This window comes from Dermacentor silvarum, chromosome 1 (genome assembly GCF_013339745.2).
Source record: "Dermacentor silvarum isolate Dsil-2018 chromosome 1, BIME_Dsil_1.4, whole genome shotgun sequence".
NCBI classification, from domain to species: Eukaryota; Metazoa; Arthropoda; class Arachnida; order Ixodida; family Ixodidae; genus Dermacentor; species Dermacentor silvarum.
In genome coordinates this window covers 208,472,146-208,490,235 of record NC_051154.1, presented here as the reverse complement: position 1 = coordinate 208,490,235, position 18,090 = coordinate 208,472,146, and the positions used below count along the sequence as shown (strand labels likewise).

Below are 18,090 nucleotides of genomic sequence, written 5' to 3'. Positions count from 1 at the left end.
TGGAACCTCGTTGATACGATCTTCGCAGGAACCAGAAAATAAAACGTATCATCCAAAAATCGTATCATCCAAAGCAAGCCCCAAAACGTAAGAAAACATGCTTACTTGGTGTCAAACTCGCTAACGAAACTTCCTGTGGCGTTGAGTGATACTGCTACGCATTACAAGTGTGTTATGCGGAGCAGCATCACGCCACCACACGAACCACAGCACTTGTATTGAGCAACTTTAAAACAGCTTGTCAGTTTTCGCTGAACTTTCTTTTTTTTTCAAAGTCCATAAACAGGTTCTTTTGAAAGGTTCCTTGACATAGCTACGGAGGTCACGGCACCACGAGGCCAAGAATTCCAAAACAAAGGAACACCGTAGAGCAGCGTGACACAACGAGCGACAGGACTGGCGGACGAGGGCAGGCGTTTCATTCAGCCATGTGACCACATGAAGATCTTCCCTGAAAAGCCAACCAAGGCAAGCACGAGCGAAAGTTGACGCGAGCAGACGATACTATGAGTGCGAGAATATAGCGGTAGGGCGGGTCCGCATGACACCAGTTTCCTGCACCACGGCCGGTCTGGAGGTGTGCGCTCCCTTCCTTCTTTAAAGAGCGAGCGCACGCCTCCAGACCAGCCGTGCCCGCGCGTACATCACTGAAGGCGGCAGTATCATTGGTCTGTTTCGCTTGCGGCTTGTCTGCCGCCTAGGTGCACGGCATGCGTTTTTTCGCTAGTGTCGCCGGCCCTTAACATGTTGTTCATGGGTCGTTGGAATGTAATTTAATCTAGTACACTTGAATATAAAGCTACGAGTTTCAGAAATACCAGTTTGCAGTCGTATCATCCAATTTCAGGTGAGAACGCAGTCGTATCAACCGCATGAAAATACATTGCTCCTATGGGGCACTGGCCGGGAAACAAAAGAAAAACGTATCATCCCGAAAAACGTATTACGCAGAATTGTATCAACGAGGTTCCACTGTATTTGTTTGTATGCAGAAAAGGAATGCTCAACATGCACCGAAGTTAGCGGCACTTATTTGTACTTCGGAAGGTTTAATGTTCCAAAGCCCTCTAGAATTCCAGAACATACACCGGTCAGAACCTTTGACATTTCTTTCAGTACTGAAAACCTGGGATCTTTCTTGGAGTTGCGGCCAAGCATTCAAGTTTCTCACTGATGTCGGCTATAACGTGAAGTGAGCGCACAAGTACACTAAGTCACCTTCAAGTGTATCGTCGCATGGTGTAGTTTAAGCCCTTATCACAGCAATACTCTCATCTGCTACAAAGCTGTTAATAAGAGCATTTGCACTGCCAAAGTACTTGTGGTAATAATGAGCTGCCTTCAGCCAAGTTCCCCGGTGGGTGAAAACATTATAAACAAAATACGGCTAAGACAAAACAGTGAAAAAGGCATTTATAGGCTCCAAGAATCCAATATAGGCACCAACATTGAAATGGGCATTTAAATGCACAATAAAGTGTCACTAAAATGTTTCTAAAATGCCATAGTTCGTGCTTATATGTTAAATAAGCACGATAAGAACCTAAGAAAAAAGTAGGCATGTTGCCTAAAGTTCAGTCACTAGTCATGATGTCGTGGCACAGACACTTCCCAGGAAAGAAAACTGAAGCTGGCTCGTGGAAAGCTGCTATAGTAAATATTTAGGACACTCGTGGCGCACGACTTGGAACATGCAGCTACTTGGCATAAGCTTTGAGTTTATGTGCTGCCCACAGCTGCCTGCGACGTGCTGAAAAATCGCAGGAGGCGACATGCTGGGATTTACGACATCTGATAACCACCAGCTGCATGCGTCATTTAGGTGCCCTTTAAAGGCTGCTAAGCAGAAAATGAGACAATTACTAACCCTGCAGCTTTGCCAAAATTGCTTTAGCATAGTACTCATTAATAACCAATTTAGGCAAAGTGAAATTTTGTTGTAATTGGCCTTTAGATCAGAACCTAGCAGATTGGTCTTCAAGGCATTCGGCATAAAAAAGAAAGCGATCTAGCAAAAGCATCAGCACTGCTTTTGTTGGTACGTATCATCCAGAATTAAATGGAGTGTCTCAGTAAGAGGAAGAGTGGCATGCATATGCGGTAATAATGCTCTTTGTTATGCTTCTTGCCTAGTGTAGCCCTGTGTTAATTAAGTAAACTTCAGTCGCATCCAGCATATGAGGCGTCTATCTCTTTTTGTCACATTTTATTTTGTGCTGGTAACATGAATAAAGAACATACATGTAGACATACACGGCAAAGCAACTTCCACTAAGAAGTCAGTACTCACATGACGGGCACAGTCCAATTGTTTGGCATATCTGCTGAGGTGTGAAGTCCTGAAGTATGAGGGATACAATAATCTCAAAATATGTGTTGACCATGTTAACACACTCCTGCCGCCTATCTCCATGGAATAGGTTGCAAACTTCATCTAGTGCTTGCTTGACCATCTCCTAAAGGAAGCACAAAAGAGCAGGAAACTCTCAGTTGGCAGTGCAAGCAATTTTACTAAAGTCCAAACTTATTTTAGAGATCATTTGGAGCAACCATAGACATTACACAAGCACAAGGCACCAAAGTTAAACTGGGGAGGGTGAGAGGGAGGGGGTGCTAAAAAAAAAAGAAAAAGAAACAGATGCAATATAACTTTATAAATATTTAGAAGCACTTATAATAAGAATAAAACAAATCAGAGAAAGAAAAAAACAAATATGACAAAGCAATTTCAACCAAATAAGTACTTTAAATAGGTACATAACGCTGCAGAATAAAAATATCAAAACATAAGTTAATGGCAACGTAAATGCAGAAACACAGATTCAAACATAGGGGGAAACTCATATGATTTGTTCAACTCTTTCAATACATATGTTATGGGCAACCAGTGCTGAAATTTCGCATGCCAACATCAGCGCCATAACACACTGCCTAACGGGCGGAGAAAACAGTTTTTAGTAGCAAATACTTCGACTTTGCGTCGGCAAAATTCACCACTCATGTCGAGCCGCATGTGTCCAGCATCTGATCTGTCTGGGCACCGGCACGCTAGAATGCAGGAGTGCATGTGCTCCTTGGAATATGCATTGCTATAGACAGAACTTGGCCAGTCGCGCTGGGTGTTATCAAGTGGTGATACAAACGCACGTCTGTCATCATTCACAATATCGATGATGATGATTATTGGCCTCCCCTTTGAAATGTGGCAGTGACAAATAGTCACCTAACCTGCTTGAGCTAATCAGGTATGCTATACATGCTTTTCAGTCCAGCACTTTTTCTAAAATCTTTTTTCTCTTCCTTAAATCTTTTATATTTACCTTGTACCATTCCCTTTGCCTGTAACGGATCTGTCCTATCAATCTCTTCCCTGCTTTGTTTCCACCAATACTCAAACATCTCTTTGCTAACCCAAACTACTGACTGGATAATGCTTCCATTCACTTTAAATCCCAGCACTTCGGGAACGTGTAGGTTTACCTACGGGTCTCGCTAGGTGAAAACCTTCACATTTAATTAGGATGTGCTGAGTTGCTGGCCAATATTTGCTGCAGCAGACACTTGCCTCATCCTGTTGCGAGTATTTGCTTTGGTATGTTTTTGTCCTTAGGCAGCCAGCTCAAGCCTCAAATACGTAGCAAGGCACTGGTATCATAGCATTTTTGTAGCATCCCTATCAGACGGCATCAGCATATTTGAGTAGGACACTCAAATTTCTGTAGCATTTCCTGGCCAGCGCCAGCTCTCTATGGTAAGATTGGAAAAATAGAGGGCACAGTGTGGTGTTATTTCAATAGTCAACGAGTTTTGAACTGATACTTTAACAAATAACTATAGTTAGCTTTGGTTAAGGGTGGAAGATGGTTGTCACCACTTGGAAAATTAGCCAGGATTACACGGGTAGGTTGATTCAGACTACACAATTCAGTCAATGTTTGATTCGTTGCAATAATATGCACCTACCTCAGTTTTCTGGTCCTGGAGAGCATCATACACATACTGAACAATTGTTGTGCAGTATGTGCACGTTTCATCACTGGCAACTTTGATAGGCCTGGTTGCAACAAGCTTTCCTCGGCCTGAAAACCAAAATGAGGCACTACATCAACAAAATTTTACACATTCTCAGACCATTATGAAGGCTACCTAAAGTGATTAGATTTCACAAACAACAAAGTGGGACCAGGTTCGTGAGGTTGATGTTGAAGAAGGCACCAATGCTGGCAGTGTAATCTGATGCTTAATGCCATCTCTTTCCTAATGAAGAATATTACCAGGGCAGATTCAGAGCTTGCTAAATTGACAATCATGATTAGGGAAACATAATTATGGATCATTTTCTGCATGTGCACATGCAAGCATTAAATTTATTAATAACGTCCCCGACTTATAATTCGGACATAGTTAATTTGGACATGCTTGATTATTGGGTATGCTCCGCGACACCTCCACTAGCCCCATAGGCTCAATGTATAAGGATGACCAATATTTCGGACAGCTTACAGTGCGCCCTGTGATAATTCTGACTCTGACTACACGATCATGTGCTAATTTGGCCCCCAAGTCACTCGAGCAGAAACGTACATGGCGTACCTGTACGTTTCGTACACGTAAACGATTAGGCATTGGAACGAAGTCCGTACACTGTGAACGATTAGACGTTGGTATCCAGCGTGGGGGCGAATATATTTGCTCGCTATCCAGTCGTGGTGAGTCGGACTTCCTCGATTTGTCGCGCGCCCATCAGCATTTTCTATCGGTAATAATTCAGCTGGCTAAAGTGATGTATAAGAGGCGCAATAAATGCCCTTGCAATTGTCTGCGCTACTGGGTTGTCATTCCTTTGTCCCAAGAGTACGCTTGAGATCCCACAGCATCCAATTTTAGAACAAGGAATATGTAGCTGTGCCTCTGATTCTGCCAATCAGAAAAAGATGAAACTTGCAAAGTTTACCTTCACAGAATGGAAGTTTACTTTTTCCACTGTCCTCACTCTCAGGCACACCTTTATCTATATACTTTGAACCCACGTATAACAATATTTAAGTACCGCGAAAATTCCATTGTTATAACCAATAATTGTTATAACTGGGTTGCATGAAAAAAAATCTAATTAGGGGAATTGCAGAGCTGCTGTGAGAAAACTATAATGGCGGGGAGGCCAGTGCCACTCCCCACAACCTTCCTCCATCCTACTGCTGATTGTGTTGACTCGTTTAACTGTTTAACTTTGCTTCCTGGGTGCTCTGATTGCGGGTAACAAGCCGCAGCTGTCGGCGTTCAAAAATGACACTACTATAGTAAAACTTCGTTAATTCGGATTTCATGGGACCGAAAAACTGTCATAATTAACCGAATGTTGAATTATCGAGGCTATCAAGAAAACAATAAACAAATGTTTTCTACATCAACAACCTTTTATTTTCTGAATGAATCAGCAGAATCCTGTTTCTATTTTGCACAAAAGCAGCGCAGAAGCTGCACTTCTTGTCATCTCGTGACTGATTAGCACTCGCAGCGGTGATGGCTTCGCAACTTCTTTCACAGCGCGGCCGTGGCACGCGTCGTCATCCGAGACACGCTTTTCACTACCGCGCGCACACCCCGATAATTTTTTCGCCAGTGTCGCTAGGTCACCGCCCATCGCAATGTAGACGGTGCTCTTAATCCTCGACAGCTTTACACCGAGTCAAAACAAAACTACCGTTTTCCGCAACCGCGGCCGCTGTCGACACGATCATGGATGGCAACTACTCAGTAATAAAAGCACGCGGCTGACACGCGTACCGAGTCAAAATGAAACTACTGTTTGCCGCAACCGCTGCGGACGAAATCACGGCTGCTATCGATGCGATCATGGATGGCGACTACGCAGTCATGAAGGCACACTGCCAACGCGGTGCTGTGCGTGGCGGTAAAGCAAGAATAGATGCTTTCAAGGCACGAAGCGTTCCAGCGTTGCTGTCATCCCAGTACGATTTTCCCTGGTGACTATGGCGATGTGAACTCCGTCGCTTTGTTTCGGTGTACGCTAACTCCGTTTTGGCTCTATTGCATCGCACATTTGCGGCGATACGCCAGCCAAGCGCAATCAGCACAGTTGGCACGGTCCATTCGTGTTTGGAGGGGTGGAAGGGCGACGGGAGAGAGGCGCGCAAGGCTGGCGATACGGAGGATGGAAAACAGCGCGCGGATGGCGTGCAACTTCTCAATTTTTTTTTTCAAGGAATTTGCATTCCGTTCCCTTTCAACACGGACACCCAGTAGCCTGACTGCATCGTTATAATCGATAATGCAGCATGGGGGCATTGTAGTAAGCGGGTTATTTCCCCATAGAAAACATACGAAAGTTGACGATGCAGCAGCTTCACATTGTTATAACCGATATATTGCTAAAACCAGTATCGTTACAAATGGGTTCGACTGTATTGGCAACAAACATGTCTTTTTCTGTGCGGTCCACTGTGTTTGACATTCCGTATTTCTCTAACAATGCTGCAGCCATCACAAATGGGATGGTGACCCACACCTAGCACCTATACTAATCACCTCCGCCAATTTGTCATACAATGCAAAACTCAAACATGCCAAAAACGTGCAACATGGCTCCATTGCCACTTGCTTGGCATGTTACATAACGTTCTCTTGCGAATGAGCTTTCCTAATGTCATCGTCATCGCCGATCTATATGAAAACTTGTTCTGTCGCTGTCATGTGATGACAGTGGCAGTGACACTGGCACTGACAGTAGGCCGCAAGTGCAGCTTTGATTTTGTATGCAATTGTAATAAAAATGCCACCCAATTTTCTTGGAAAAAGGTGCATGCTAGTATCGGGTAAATACAGTATTCATTCATTGTGGGCTGCCATTATCGCTGGTAGGCCAAAAATGGGCGTTCTTGGAAGGAGATAGCATGTCTTTGATGCATCCAATGTCCCTTAGCACCACCAAGGAAATGCATGGACATTGGCTGAGGCCTTCTGTCAGAATTGAATTAACTAAAAAATCAAATTCACTGGTGACCAATTAACAGAATGAAAGACAGTCATCTGCCAAACATGTGGTATAAACATTAAAGGCAAAGGCAAAACGGCAATGTTTCATGTGACCACGATAATGAGGTAAACTTCATAAAATTGCAAAATTAAACAAATCAAAGCAAAGCCTTGTGCCATGTGGAATATGTTAAATTGATAGGCATGGCTCTATAGCACGCAATAGACAATGGGTCATATGCAAGGGATGCCACATTAAAAAAAGCAGAGTGTTGGACAAAGAAAGGATGCGATGTAAAGGAGAACCAATAATATGCTTGTTTTGCTTGTAAGGCGCTGTGTACAGAATTGTGTAAACCAAGATAGTGTATGAAAAAGCAGTGATCAAAATAATTGTCATTAAAATGTGCCGCATACATACCTAAACACTTCTGATTAGACCTGACCTGAAAATTTAAATAATATGTGTAAATGTTTTTAGAAAACGAGTTCTAAGGGAGACAGCTGGGTGTACGCGCTCAGCGTCAGTAAGTTGTCATGTAACTGGTTCACTTCTTTCATTGTTTCTCATAATGTTTTATGCCAAACATATTTTTCGAGTGGCTGGATAGGTTTCTTACAAGTATTCCTAAACAGGAAACATTTACATTTCTCATATCTGACGTTCCAGTAGAGAGTTTTCGCATGGAATCTAGTTTGAAAACATGGCAAAACTCACCGAAGAATTGAAATTTTTTATTTGTTATCCAGCTGTACAATTTTCATGATGGTGAAGATGCAAGAAATATGGTGAAACTAAATTTCCATTGGACTGAATCAATTTGTGCTTGAAGGGGATATAAATCTAGGCAGAACATGGAAACCTACAGCACTTAAAAAATCAAACAAGTCCACTTCTGTATGTGACTTCGTATTCACAGGTTTCAATGGTCATATAAAAAGAATGCTCATTTTTCTCTCGCTCCTAGAAAAATTGACCTGTATGTCAAGGGGTCAAAAGGACTGAAAACCAATTTTTAAGTATTGTTCCAAAATAAAATGCTGCTGTACTAAGTTGCAGCATCTGCGGCTGCTGCAACTGTTAGTACTAGCTAGTGACAATGTGGTGCCCTCTTTTGGCCGTGGGCACAAGTCCTCATAACACTACTATGGCCTCCAAGAATGGGCTACAGTGTGTGCCGCCCGATCTTGGAGGCCATGGCGCCATTTTTCTACTCGTAACAAACGAAGATTTAGCTGTGCATTGTTAGTTATACAAAAAATTATAATAAAAAATGTATTGCATTTCAATATTAAAAGAGGGCCAAGGAGCCTCGTACACTAATAGAAAGTCAAATGATAGGGCATCCTATTTTTGTCAGGATTTTGCCATGTGAGGGCGCCAAAGGTCATTTTTCCCAATTTGTTGTGAAGACTTAAAAATATCAATCCTTGTTTAACGAGGAAAACAGTGCTCGTTTCAGTCAATACGAGACACAATCTTTCTAACAGCCCTTTAACAACCGAATAACCACGCACTAACTGCCACATTCAAGTATGCAAATTAAGTTGAAGCCCATGCTTGACTTGATCTGAGTGACGCCTGGAGTGAATGTGCCCAGGATGCTCACTGCTGTTTCCTCCGACGTGTTTATGACAGGAGTCATTTAAATCAAGTCAAGCATGGGCTTCAACCTTAAGTTGCATTCTTGAATACGGGCATAAAGACAACAACAAACAGAGGCCACACACAACCAACAGAGACAAGAGGCTTACCAGAGGAGCAGAGGCCAAGCTCTTGGCAGACCTGTTCGGGTGTAAAGCCCTGCTCAATGAGGTCCACCAGCTGATCATAGTAGGTGTTGACTGTGTCTCTGCACGTCTGTTTCAGCGAGTCTGGCAGCAGAGAGCACATCTTGTCCAAGAGTTCCTTAACCTCCTCCTGCGCCACCAGTCACCATAAAAGATAACAACTTGGCTACTCTCACACAATAAAGTTTTTTTTAATATGTTCAAAAAGTGTCTCCGGGCCTCTTTAAAGACACTGCAGTTCAAACATCTCACACTAACAGCATCCGAGGGTGAGATGTTCCCACTGCTCATAGTAGGTCTAGAATCAGGCGAACATTACAATACACAACACAACATACTTGGCTAACCATTGGTGCCTTTACACCTCACAAATTTTTTTTATAGCACGCCACTGTTTGCCCTAGCAATAGACACAATTACCATATTTACTCAAATCTAACGCGCACTTTTTTTCCAATAAAACAGGTTCAAAAATCGCATGCGCGTCAGAATCGAGTATGATCCTAAATATGTGTTACCGTATCGCCATCGGCATTTCAAAATGGCCGCCTCGTACGCGCTTCGAGCCTAGCTGCCGTAGCTTCCTTCATGTGCTGTAGTACGTGTGCTTAGGCATTAATCTACCATCCGTCTTCCCGTTTTCTGCATTTGCTCTATCAGCACGAAGTGCAGAGTTCATCGTGATGCCGCATTTAAAAGGAAAATGATCATGTGAGTGGATACGGAGAGAAATCGGGCCGCGTCACGGGAGTTCAGAGAAACTGAAACCTACGTGTAGGACTGGCGCAAACAGGAGAGGATTTTCGCCAGCAAAGCAACGCGGAAGGGTTTCAGTGGCCTGAAGCAAGACGTATTCTGCAAAGATCCACTTCAGCGATACGATCACCTCAGCCCTATCTTGGAAGCGATCTGCGACGGGGAGTCCGCGCGCACTGTTTTTCCCACTTATCGTTCGCGTTAAAGCGAGAGGCGTGCTAGCGCGAAGGTCAATTCGCTCGCCGTTGCTGCCACACTTCATCACTCCAGCATTTAGACAGCGAGTTTCCGCTGCTCCCGCGGTTATCGAGTGAGATATGTTCATGTTTGCTTGTGCGCGCGTGACACCATGCTTGTTAATTTAGTTAGTTAGCGAATGTTTATAAGTTTATACAGCCAATAAAAAGTACTATCCTTACTTCGTATAGCTGTCTACTAATTTGCTATCGCAATAGATGCTTTGCCTTTAGGGCGAAACTGCAACATTTTTCTTTTTAATTCATCGCAACTTTAGTGCATTGGGAGTAAATGTTTTTTTTTTTGCTTTTTTTTTCCCAAATGAGAGAAAGTTTTATTTCTGTATGAAAACATGAGGTGCACGGTACTGTAAAGTACTGTAAAGGTACGGAAAATGGGTGCATGTTACAATCGAGGGCGCGTTAGAATCGAGTAAATGCAGTAGTAAATGCCACCTGCAGGGATCGAGGCGCCTTCCTGCACCTCATCCCCCAGCTCGCGCATAATGACGGCCATTTGCCAAGCTCGACCTCCGGGAACCGCAGCCCCAGTGGCAACATGCCGGACATAGACAGGGCGCCGGAGCTACTTTTCCGCGCAAACCAAACTTCTTTCTCCCAGCTTCGAGTCACCTTGTATGCACACATCACCGAGACAATCCCTGATTGGCCTCCCAGTGGCAGTACCCAAGTACCCCTATCCACCCAAGCTCACTTCAACTGAGCGCTTTCTCGCCCCAGCAGATGCACACAAGCCTGCAATGGCTTGGTTACAAGGGACCTTTGCTTATACAAGTTCTCGTTCTCACACTTGGTGGACCACTACCCGGTTAGCCTAGAGCAGCGGGCAGCACGTACTCGACTGGTCTTGCGGTGCACCTTTGCGCACAAGCTGTAGCACTCGCACTGTTGTGTATCTTGGGTTAATAAACCCACACTTGTTGGCAATCTGACTCTGGAGCCTTCTGTGCACCATGTCACAGAATCTATGAACACTTCCGTAGTGCATTCGTGTGGAGGAGCATCGTGCCCTTTCTTCACCGTCGCTCGTAAGGTAAGCCGAACCCATACCCGCACATAACCAAGAAGTGATCAGTGATCAACATATGAAAGAATTTGCAAGATGCAAGACTGGCTAAGTCCACCAACTAACCTCAGTCTTGTTGTTCTTCAGTTCATTGTAGACAAACTGCACCACAGCCTTGCAGATGTCACACTCTTCGCCTTTAGGCTTCTTAGAGGGAACACTTGCAACAGGGGGCATCCCAGCTTTCTTTGCTGAAGTGATAGAAGCTCTAGTATCACAACAAGATTTAAAGGCTTGATTCTTCTTGAACACCAGCTTGAACAGTGCTACACATCAAGTATTCAGCTATTAATTAAATAATAATACAATGACACTAGTATCAAAGCACTAATGCATCCTGAAAGAAATAAAATAGGGACAAATTAAAAATGTGCTGCTTGCCTAGTTAAGCATAAGATGGCTCAATGCAAGCAGAAGTTTAAGAAGGATAAACTGCACTTCAACGTAAGAGGATTGCAGGCAGCACACACTTCTGCTGTCAGAGTCAGATCAAGTAAACTTGAATCGCATTTAAAACCTTTCTCTACTCCCTTCACTCATATTTTTGTAAAAAAGAGGAAGCCTTGCAGTGCATGTGTAGAAAGGCCATGTATAAATTATTTTTTCAAAAAATCATGGCTCTTCAAAAGCTCTAATAACTATAGTTAGTTATAAAAATTACCATCCCAAAATATCAAGAATGGTTAGCACTTTTTGCCTCATATAATATACTAGGAAGGCCCAAACTATGCAACTGTAAAGCCATTTATATAGATTTTAGTAGTTTTCATAAAAAAAGAACATTCTATATATTAGGCACAGCTACAATTGCATTCAAAATTTCAATTTTTCTATAAGAAGAAAGAAAACACTTTAAAATCTGAATCCACAGAAGCATTCTGCATAAAATTCAACCCCAGAAAATCTCTCTCAAGCAAAGTCTGAGTAATGTAATACAGAAGCAATAGTTTTTGAAAACTCATAACATTGCTAAAAAATGCAAATTGAGAAAAAGCCAATAAAGATTAAGAACTGTTCTATTTTATTTGTACTTCACATGTGGCCTCTAAAGCCCTGCTGGAACATACGCGGGGCCTTGTATTCTGCGTTCTTCTGTGATAGTAGCTTCAATATTTCACATATTTTTGGCCCTTTTTGCCCACTCTGCCCCATTCACTGTCGTCTGAAGCTCTTTTCCAAATGCTATGTCGTGTGCATGACACAAACAGCGCCCAGTTTCTCGAACATTCTCTCAATTCCTTTTGTTCAACATTTAATTTTATAACTGCCAGGGCTGTGGCCATTTGAAAGACCAGAGTTTGCCAACAGACGCATCCAGTGTCAGGGAAGAACATGCAGCGTCGATCACTCATGGTGACCTGGAAAGCCTGGAGCACAAGCCACTTTTGCACGCGGTCGCTCACTCCCCACAGGCTGTGCCACTAGACTTTGCGAAATGATGCCAGTTTCCAAAGCTGTGCTGTGAGCCAAACTTCAGGGCCATTTTACAGATGCAAATATGTGCAGAAGAAATGGTGAAGGGGCTGTAGAGCACTACATGCAATAAAAACAGTGATCAAAAACAGAAGTGTGCAGAGCTGTATGTCCAACAAAATCACGTGTTGGCGCGAAGCCTCATGTGGCGGTAAATTGTAGTCAAGTGACACTACCTGTGCAAATAGTGTCTTCAGCTTTGCTTCTTTTGCAGTTGCTGCTCAAAATTTGTTGCTTTTGACTTCATTTATCAGCCTTTGCACACATCCTACTGCACCTTTATGTCACTGCTTAGCTTATAGAGAGGAAAAGGCTACCTTTATAATTATGGTAACCATTTCATCCCCAGCCCATCATCTAAAATACAAATGCCCTCTCTATTGAAGCATACATGTGGCTGAAATTTTTCTGGCACTTTCTTGAATACTACTTTTAAAGAAGCCGAAACTGCAAGAAACTCTAACCATCTTTTTTGGCCTCATTATAATATTTTGCTCCCATGTCCCCACTTAATATACCATCTTCACTATAAATGCTGCTTTCAGCCATGACCTATGCCACGAAACTTGCTCGCAAGTGTTAACTTTAGCCTTTTCGAGCAAACCCATGTAAGTAGGTGTCGTTATTGCACTGCTATCACCCCCAAAAGCTTGTGCGCACACACTGCTCCTAAGACAGCCATCTCTTCTGCCTACATCGAAACTCATGGCAGCACTTCCACACAGTAGCGATGTCACATTCTGCAGCTTGTCTATACTGAAGTCCAACCACACAAGCAACTTTGCCACAAGTGACAGCATGCTTGACCAATGCTCTGCCATGATTGTAATAAGTTGAAACAGCCCCTCACCAGATGGACAAAGACCAATCTGCTGGCAAACTTCCTCGGGGCTCATTCCCATGATGATCAAATGTACCAGCAAGTCGAAGTCCTTGTTGACTGTTTCGGTGCACTGCTGCTGCATAGAGCTTGGCAGCAAAATACAAAGCTTGTCCAACATCTTCTGGATCTCTGCCTGGAATTCATAACAACATGCTTACAAAGCAGCTCACAAAAGTGGTCCCGTCATCCTTTTCCTTGAGTGCTTGCACTGAAATCTCTCCTTACAAGTGCAGGTTACAGCATAATCGGCACCACACCTGCCAACCTAGACTGTCGTGCAGACCCCAGATTCTCGACTTTGAAGAATAAAGCTGGAGGGGGCAAAAAGAATAACTCTTCCCAAGTGCATTCAAAGGAGAGCAGTTGTGACTGAACTATTCGGAGAAAACTACAAGTGACTGCTTATAGTCATATAAGCACAAGCAACTGCCACAAGCATCTAGTCACTGTCTAAAGCAACAAAGACCAAATTCTCGTGTTCTCACTTCCTGTATTACACTGGAAGCTGCTGTATAGGAGTCGTGCTAGGCATATGATATAGAGGCTGACAAAGCTGAAGTTAAGGCCCAAGAGAGATGAAAATCAACCACAAGCACTCAACATCCAAGACACAGCAACTAGTGGACCCTGCTGCATTGCCACATGAGCACAACATTGGGAAAAAAACAAAAACAGATAGTACCAACAAAGTTTCATTGTTAACCAATTCCCACACACTCGTATCTATAATATGCCTATGAAAAATTTGGAAACATTAAAATATTTTGCATGGATTACAATATTGCAATTATTCCAATCTCAGATAGTGATAACACAATGTTTAATTATATTTTCTAATATGCAAGCAGTATTTCAAGCAATTTTACATTTAACCACATTGGCTAGCTTTCCTGTGACCTCCAAGGCGCAGTTTCCCATACTGCAATGGCCACTTACAAGTTTTCAAATGTGCTAGCTATTGTGCAACAGACATGCACCTGGCAGGCGAAGCATGGATTAAAGCTATAACTTGCGCCTGCAAGAAGAGACATCAGAGAAGGTGCGCAGGGAAAAAGATGGCAGGGACAAATGCGGACTGGCGGTGGCCTGAGCTGAAGACTCGCCACCATTGGTCTGCCCCTGCAAGAATTTCTGGGCAATGAGTCAATACTATCTCTTGCCAGCCTAAATTTGCCCACACAAGCCAAAGTGACTGATCAACCTCTGCAACAGCCCAACCTGTCAGCTGTTGCAGTCACATGCATGCAGTTACTGCTTCACAGTGAGAGCCCTGGTAATTAGGTCACTCTAAAGCACCGTTCTTGCATCTCACACCCAGACACTCAGCAATAAACACAGCAATGACGGCTGGCAACGAATCAATGTATACTATACACAAACCAGAATACTATTCAACGCCTGTAGCAACAGACCATTATAATCCAGTGAGAAAGAAAGATCCATTATATTCGCATACACTGCCATCTAGTGCTTGATTATTACAATGTGAAGATGACTGCAAAAGTAATTTTAAAATGTTGAACATAAATAAATAAATAATAAATAAAAATAAACAATTTACATGGACGCTGGCTGCCAACAAATACATTTCCCCAGTTACGATGCACAACAGCAAGATTTTTCCAGTTAAGGAAAAAATGGGTTTAAGCAATATATATTCCTGCCATTGTGGCCAGCCCCCCTTCGTGCCAGCCAGTTCACCAGCCCAAGCGCCGCCGCCGCCACGAACATTAGCTATAATTTGTTTTCCCCCCAAAGCAATCGCCGATAGAATAACCTGGTTATCTTTTGTGACAAGCGGCGACCACTGTCAAACCTCTAGCATGAGCGAGAGCTGAGATGTGAGGCAAGTTCAGGCAGCAGCCACACATTGAGTGAACAGAGAAGCTGCAAGGGTTGCTGCACAACTCGTAGCCCGTGTCCAGCTGCTGCACTGCAATACATGCGAGACAGCAAGACCACATCACGAGTTTCGTAGAGCCCAGATGCCACGAATAGCAGCTTATCTTTGCTTTTGTGCGAAATATGCCATGAGAAATAAAAGTTCTCAAAACAATGCACATTGTGATCGTCAGCAATCTGTATTGGTTAGGCCCAGCGGCACCTTCAGTACCTGCTCAGTACCAAGCTGACAGAAGTCAGCAGTGTTGAGTCCCCGGTACGGTCCTCCAGAAAACTCTTCTTTAGCTAGCGGGGCATCACGCAGAATGCCATTGCAGGAAGCCTGCCACTACTCGGTTGTTCGTTCCTTAATATGAAAAATCTTACTTTTGCATTTTGTGGAAGTGGCCAGAAAAAGTTGCGTGCAGTGCGCTGCTGCACTTATGCACTGCCACAGCAAAGTGCCGGGTCTGTTAAAAGCAGAATTTGTTGCATGCATAACATAGGCAGACCAAATTAAGTGAGAAGAACGGTTTGTTACATCCAAAAGTACCGTATAAACTCGTGTAAGGGCCGCACTTTTCTTTTTCACAGTTTTGATGAGGTGAGGCCCTTACACGGGACCGCACCTTTTGGTCAAAATAGTGGCGGCGCAGCCAGCAACTTGTGCACACCACGGATCTTGCGCACACCCAGGCTATCGCCACCTAGTAGCGGCACGCGGAAGTACGCTGAGGGCGAAAATTCGCCGATGAGCGAGGGTGCGGCAATGGAGCACCGAACGCAATTGATTCTCCATTGAAAATTCTTTTTCCAAATTTTGGGCTGCCAATTTGGGGGTGCGGCCGTTGCACGGGTGCAGCCCTTACACGTTTATACGGTATGCTGTATGCAGATCCGTTGTAACAGGCATGTAATGTGTCTTTGAAAGATCTATTACATTTACCCGAGTAAAAAGTGAGCTCTTTTTTTTTTTAATCTCTGAAAACATTCTGTGGGTCTAGGGAGGCCAATCTATAACTTTGACTATGCAAGGCTGAGCTAATCGTGACCAAAAACACCAAATGCCACTGGAGGCAATAGCCTTCATCACAACCATAAAATCAAACTCGTGTCTTTGTAAGGCCATTCCGGTGTTTTACTGCGCTTTCCTTTTATGTCCTTTTCGATCTTTTTTTTTTTCTCGTTTTTAGAAAAAGGCTAGTATAGGCAGCGTACACAGATAGTGTCATGAAAGCATAAATGATTGGATCGCTGATACAGCTTGTTGCTGAAAGTACACGCCGGTACCACTGTTCTCTCAGTTGCTTACTCATAATTGTGGCCTGTGAATGCGTGCAAAGAATCTGTATGCATACAGCACAGATGTAAATTTTGAATCTGTACAGTAGAACCTCATTTATACCATCCAGTTTCGTACGATTTCTGGGCGCCAACATTCCCGATCGAAAAGACAAAAAATGAACCGGTAATGCATACCAGTTAATGCGTTCCCAGATAACACAATCTTTTGGCACCAACGTTCAGTAAATCACCAAACTGCGATTGTATGATACATTTTCCAGCTGCAAGATCCCACATGAACAAGAAAAGGTGCGAGGCACATGCGATCGAGAGCAGTGGGCGCTAACCAAGGAAGCTTTCTCGTAGTACTCGCCTGCCAGTGTCACGTGAGAATATCTACGCACCACTCAGTTTCCTCTTCCGGAATCGGCAAATCTCCTCGCGGGTCGTCGCACTCGCACCTATCGCCGCCAACCCTATTGTGATAAGCATCTTCACCTATTTGTTTCACAGTGCATGTGGCGTAGTGCGTAGGAGTGGTACCATACTGCATGCTTTTAATAGGCACCCAAATGCACAGTCGTTGCCTGGTGCAGGCAGCGCGAAGTGAGCGTTATTGTATTCCAGCTCTAGTGGCATCATATTCCGGCTTAGCCACAAGCTCGACTTCATTTTGGTTACCTTTTGCCATCTTAAAACACTACGCAATAAGAAAACAACAGAACATGCCTCTGGCTGCTTGAGCCACACCAGCTTGACGCACCTTGATGTCTAGTGCCGCAACGATTTTCGCCCAAGTGGGCACGTCAAAATTTCCCGCCCAAATGCACAAACAAGCTGCTGACTCAGGCCGAATTTGGGTAGTGCCTACATAAGCTTGCCGAAGTCGCAAAAATGACAATGCGCATCTCGGGCCACTCAAGCCACACCAGCTCAGCACATATCGGCGTCTCATGCTGCAACGATTCATGCACTGCTTCGCATTACGCAGATGTGAACTACAGTCAAGTCTGACAAATTTTTTTAGTGACTTCGGGTCGTACGTTTTCTCGGTTATTAAGTTTTCTCTCGCATTTTTTTTCCCCAAAGCATATGAATGAGGTTCTACTGCATAGGAATCAACCTGGTCTGTTGAAATATATTTTACCGAATAGGGCTCTTCATTTAGAGGGTCGACTTATAATTGAATACAGAAGAACAGAAATACAGAATAAACACAGAAGAGCTGCATGTTACAGACCAAAACAGGTGCCAAAAACAGGTGCTCAAGACACTACCAATGCTCACCTCAGTCTTTTGGTCCTTAAGCTCGTTGTAAATGATTTTGACCATTATCTCACAAAGAGGACAATTCTCAAAGCCAGCCACAGGAATCTTCTTCGTGGATGCTGGAGTTGGGCATCACAATGTAGAAAAGAGGAAAACCAGTTGTACAAACTCATCTTGCACTGGCCTTGCAGTGGGCATAAAACACAGCTGCCCCTCATCAAAGCATCAGCGACAATGCTAAGGTGACACTTAATTAGCTTCTAAAGGAGATTGAAGCATAGATGGCATGAACACATGAAACATGACCGGTAAACAGAAGCTCACAACAGTCACAAAGAAAAAAAATTAAAGCTACATAGCTAAACGCACCTGAGTGTTTGCTGAATAATAAAACATGATGCTAAGGAACAATCCACCTTTGTGCTCACCAGTAA

General features: G+C 43.6%; 1 protein-coding gene across 3 annotated transcripts in view; it reads right to left on the bottom strand.

Moving 5' to 3' along the window:
- The window catches only part of LOC119436704 (uncharacterized), a 119,756-nt gene that overhangs the window by 41,622 nt on the left and 60,044 nt on the right, over nt 1–18,090 (bottom strand). For 2 of the 3 annotated variants that reach the window (XR_007464674.1, XM_037703670.2), the window contains exons 23-28: nt 17,675–17,775; nt 13,190–13,355; nt 10,933–11,057; nt 8,752–8,917; nt 3,964–4,079; nt 2,291–2,456 (exon numbers count right to left, since the gene is read on the bottom strand). Coding sequence is in view for 2 of the 3 variants with exons in the window: in XM_037703670.2 (XP_037559598.1) it covers nt 2,291–2,456; nt 3,964–4,079; nt 8,752–8,917; nt 10,933–11,057; nt 13,190–13,355; nt 17,675–17,775 (840 nt within the window). In the remaining variant the exon portion in view is untranslated. The remainder of the gene's footprint in view (nt 1–2,290; nt 2,457–3,963; nt 4,080–8,751; nt 8,918–10,932; nt 11,058–13,189; nt 13,356–17,674; nt 17,776–18,090) is intronic. The other variant, XM_037703673.2, reaches the window with a different exon arrangement.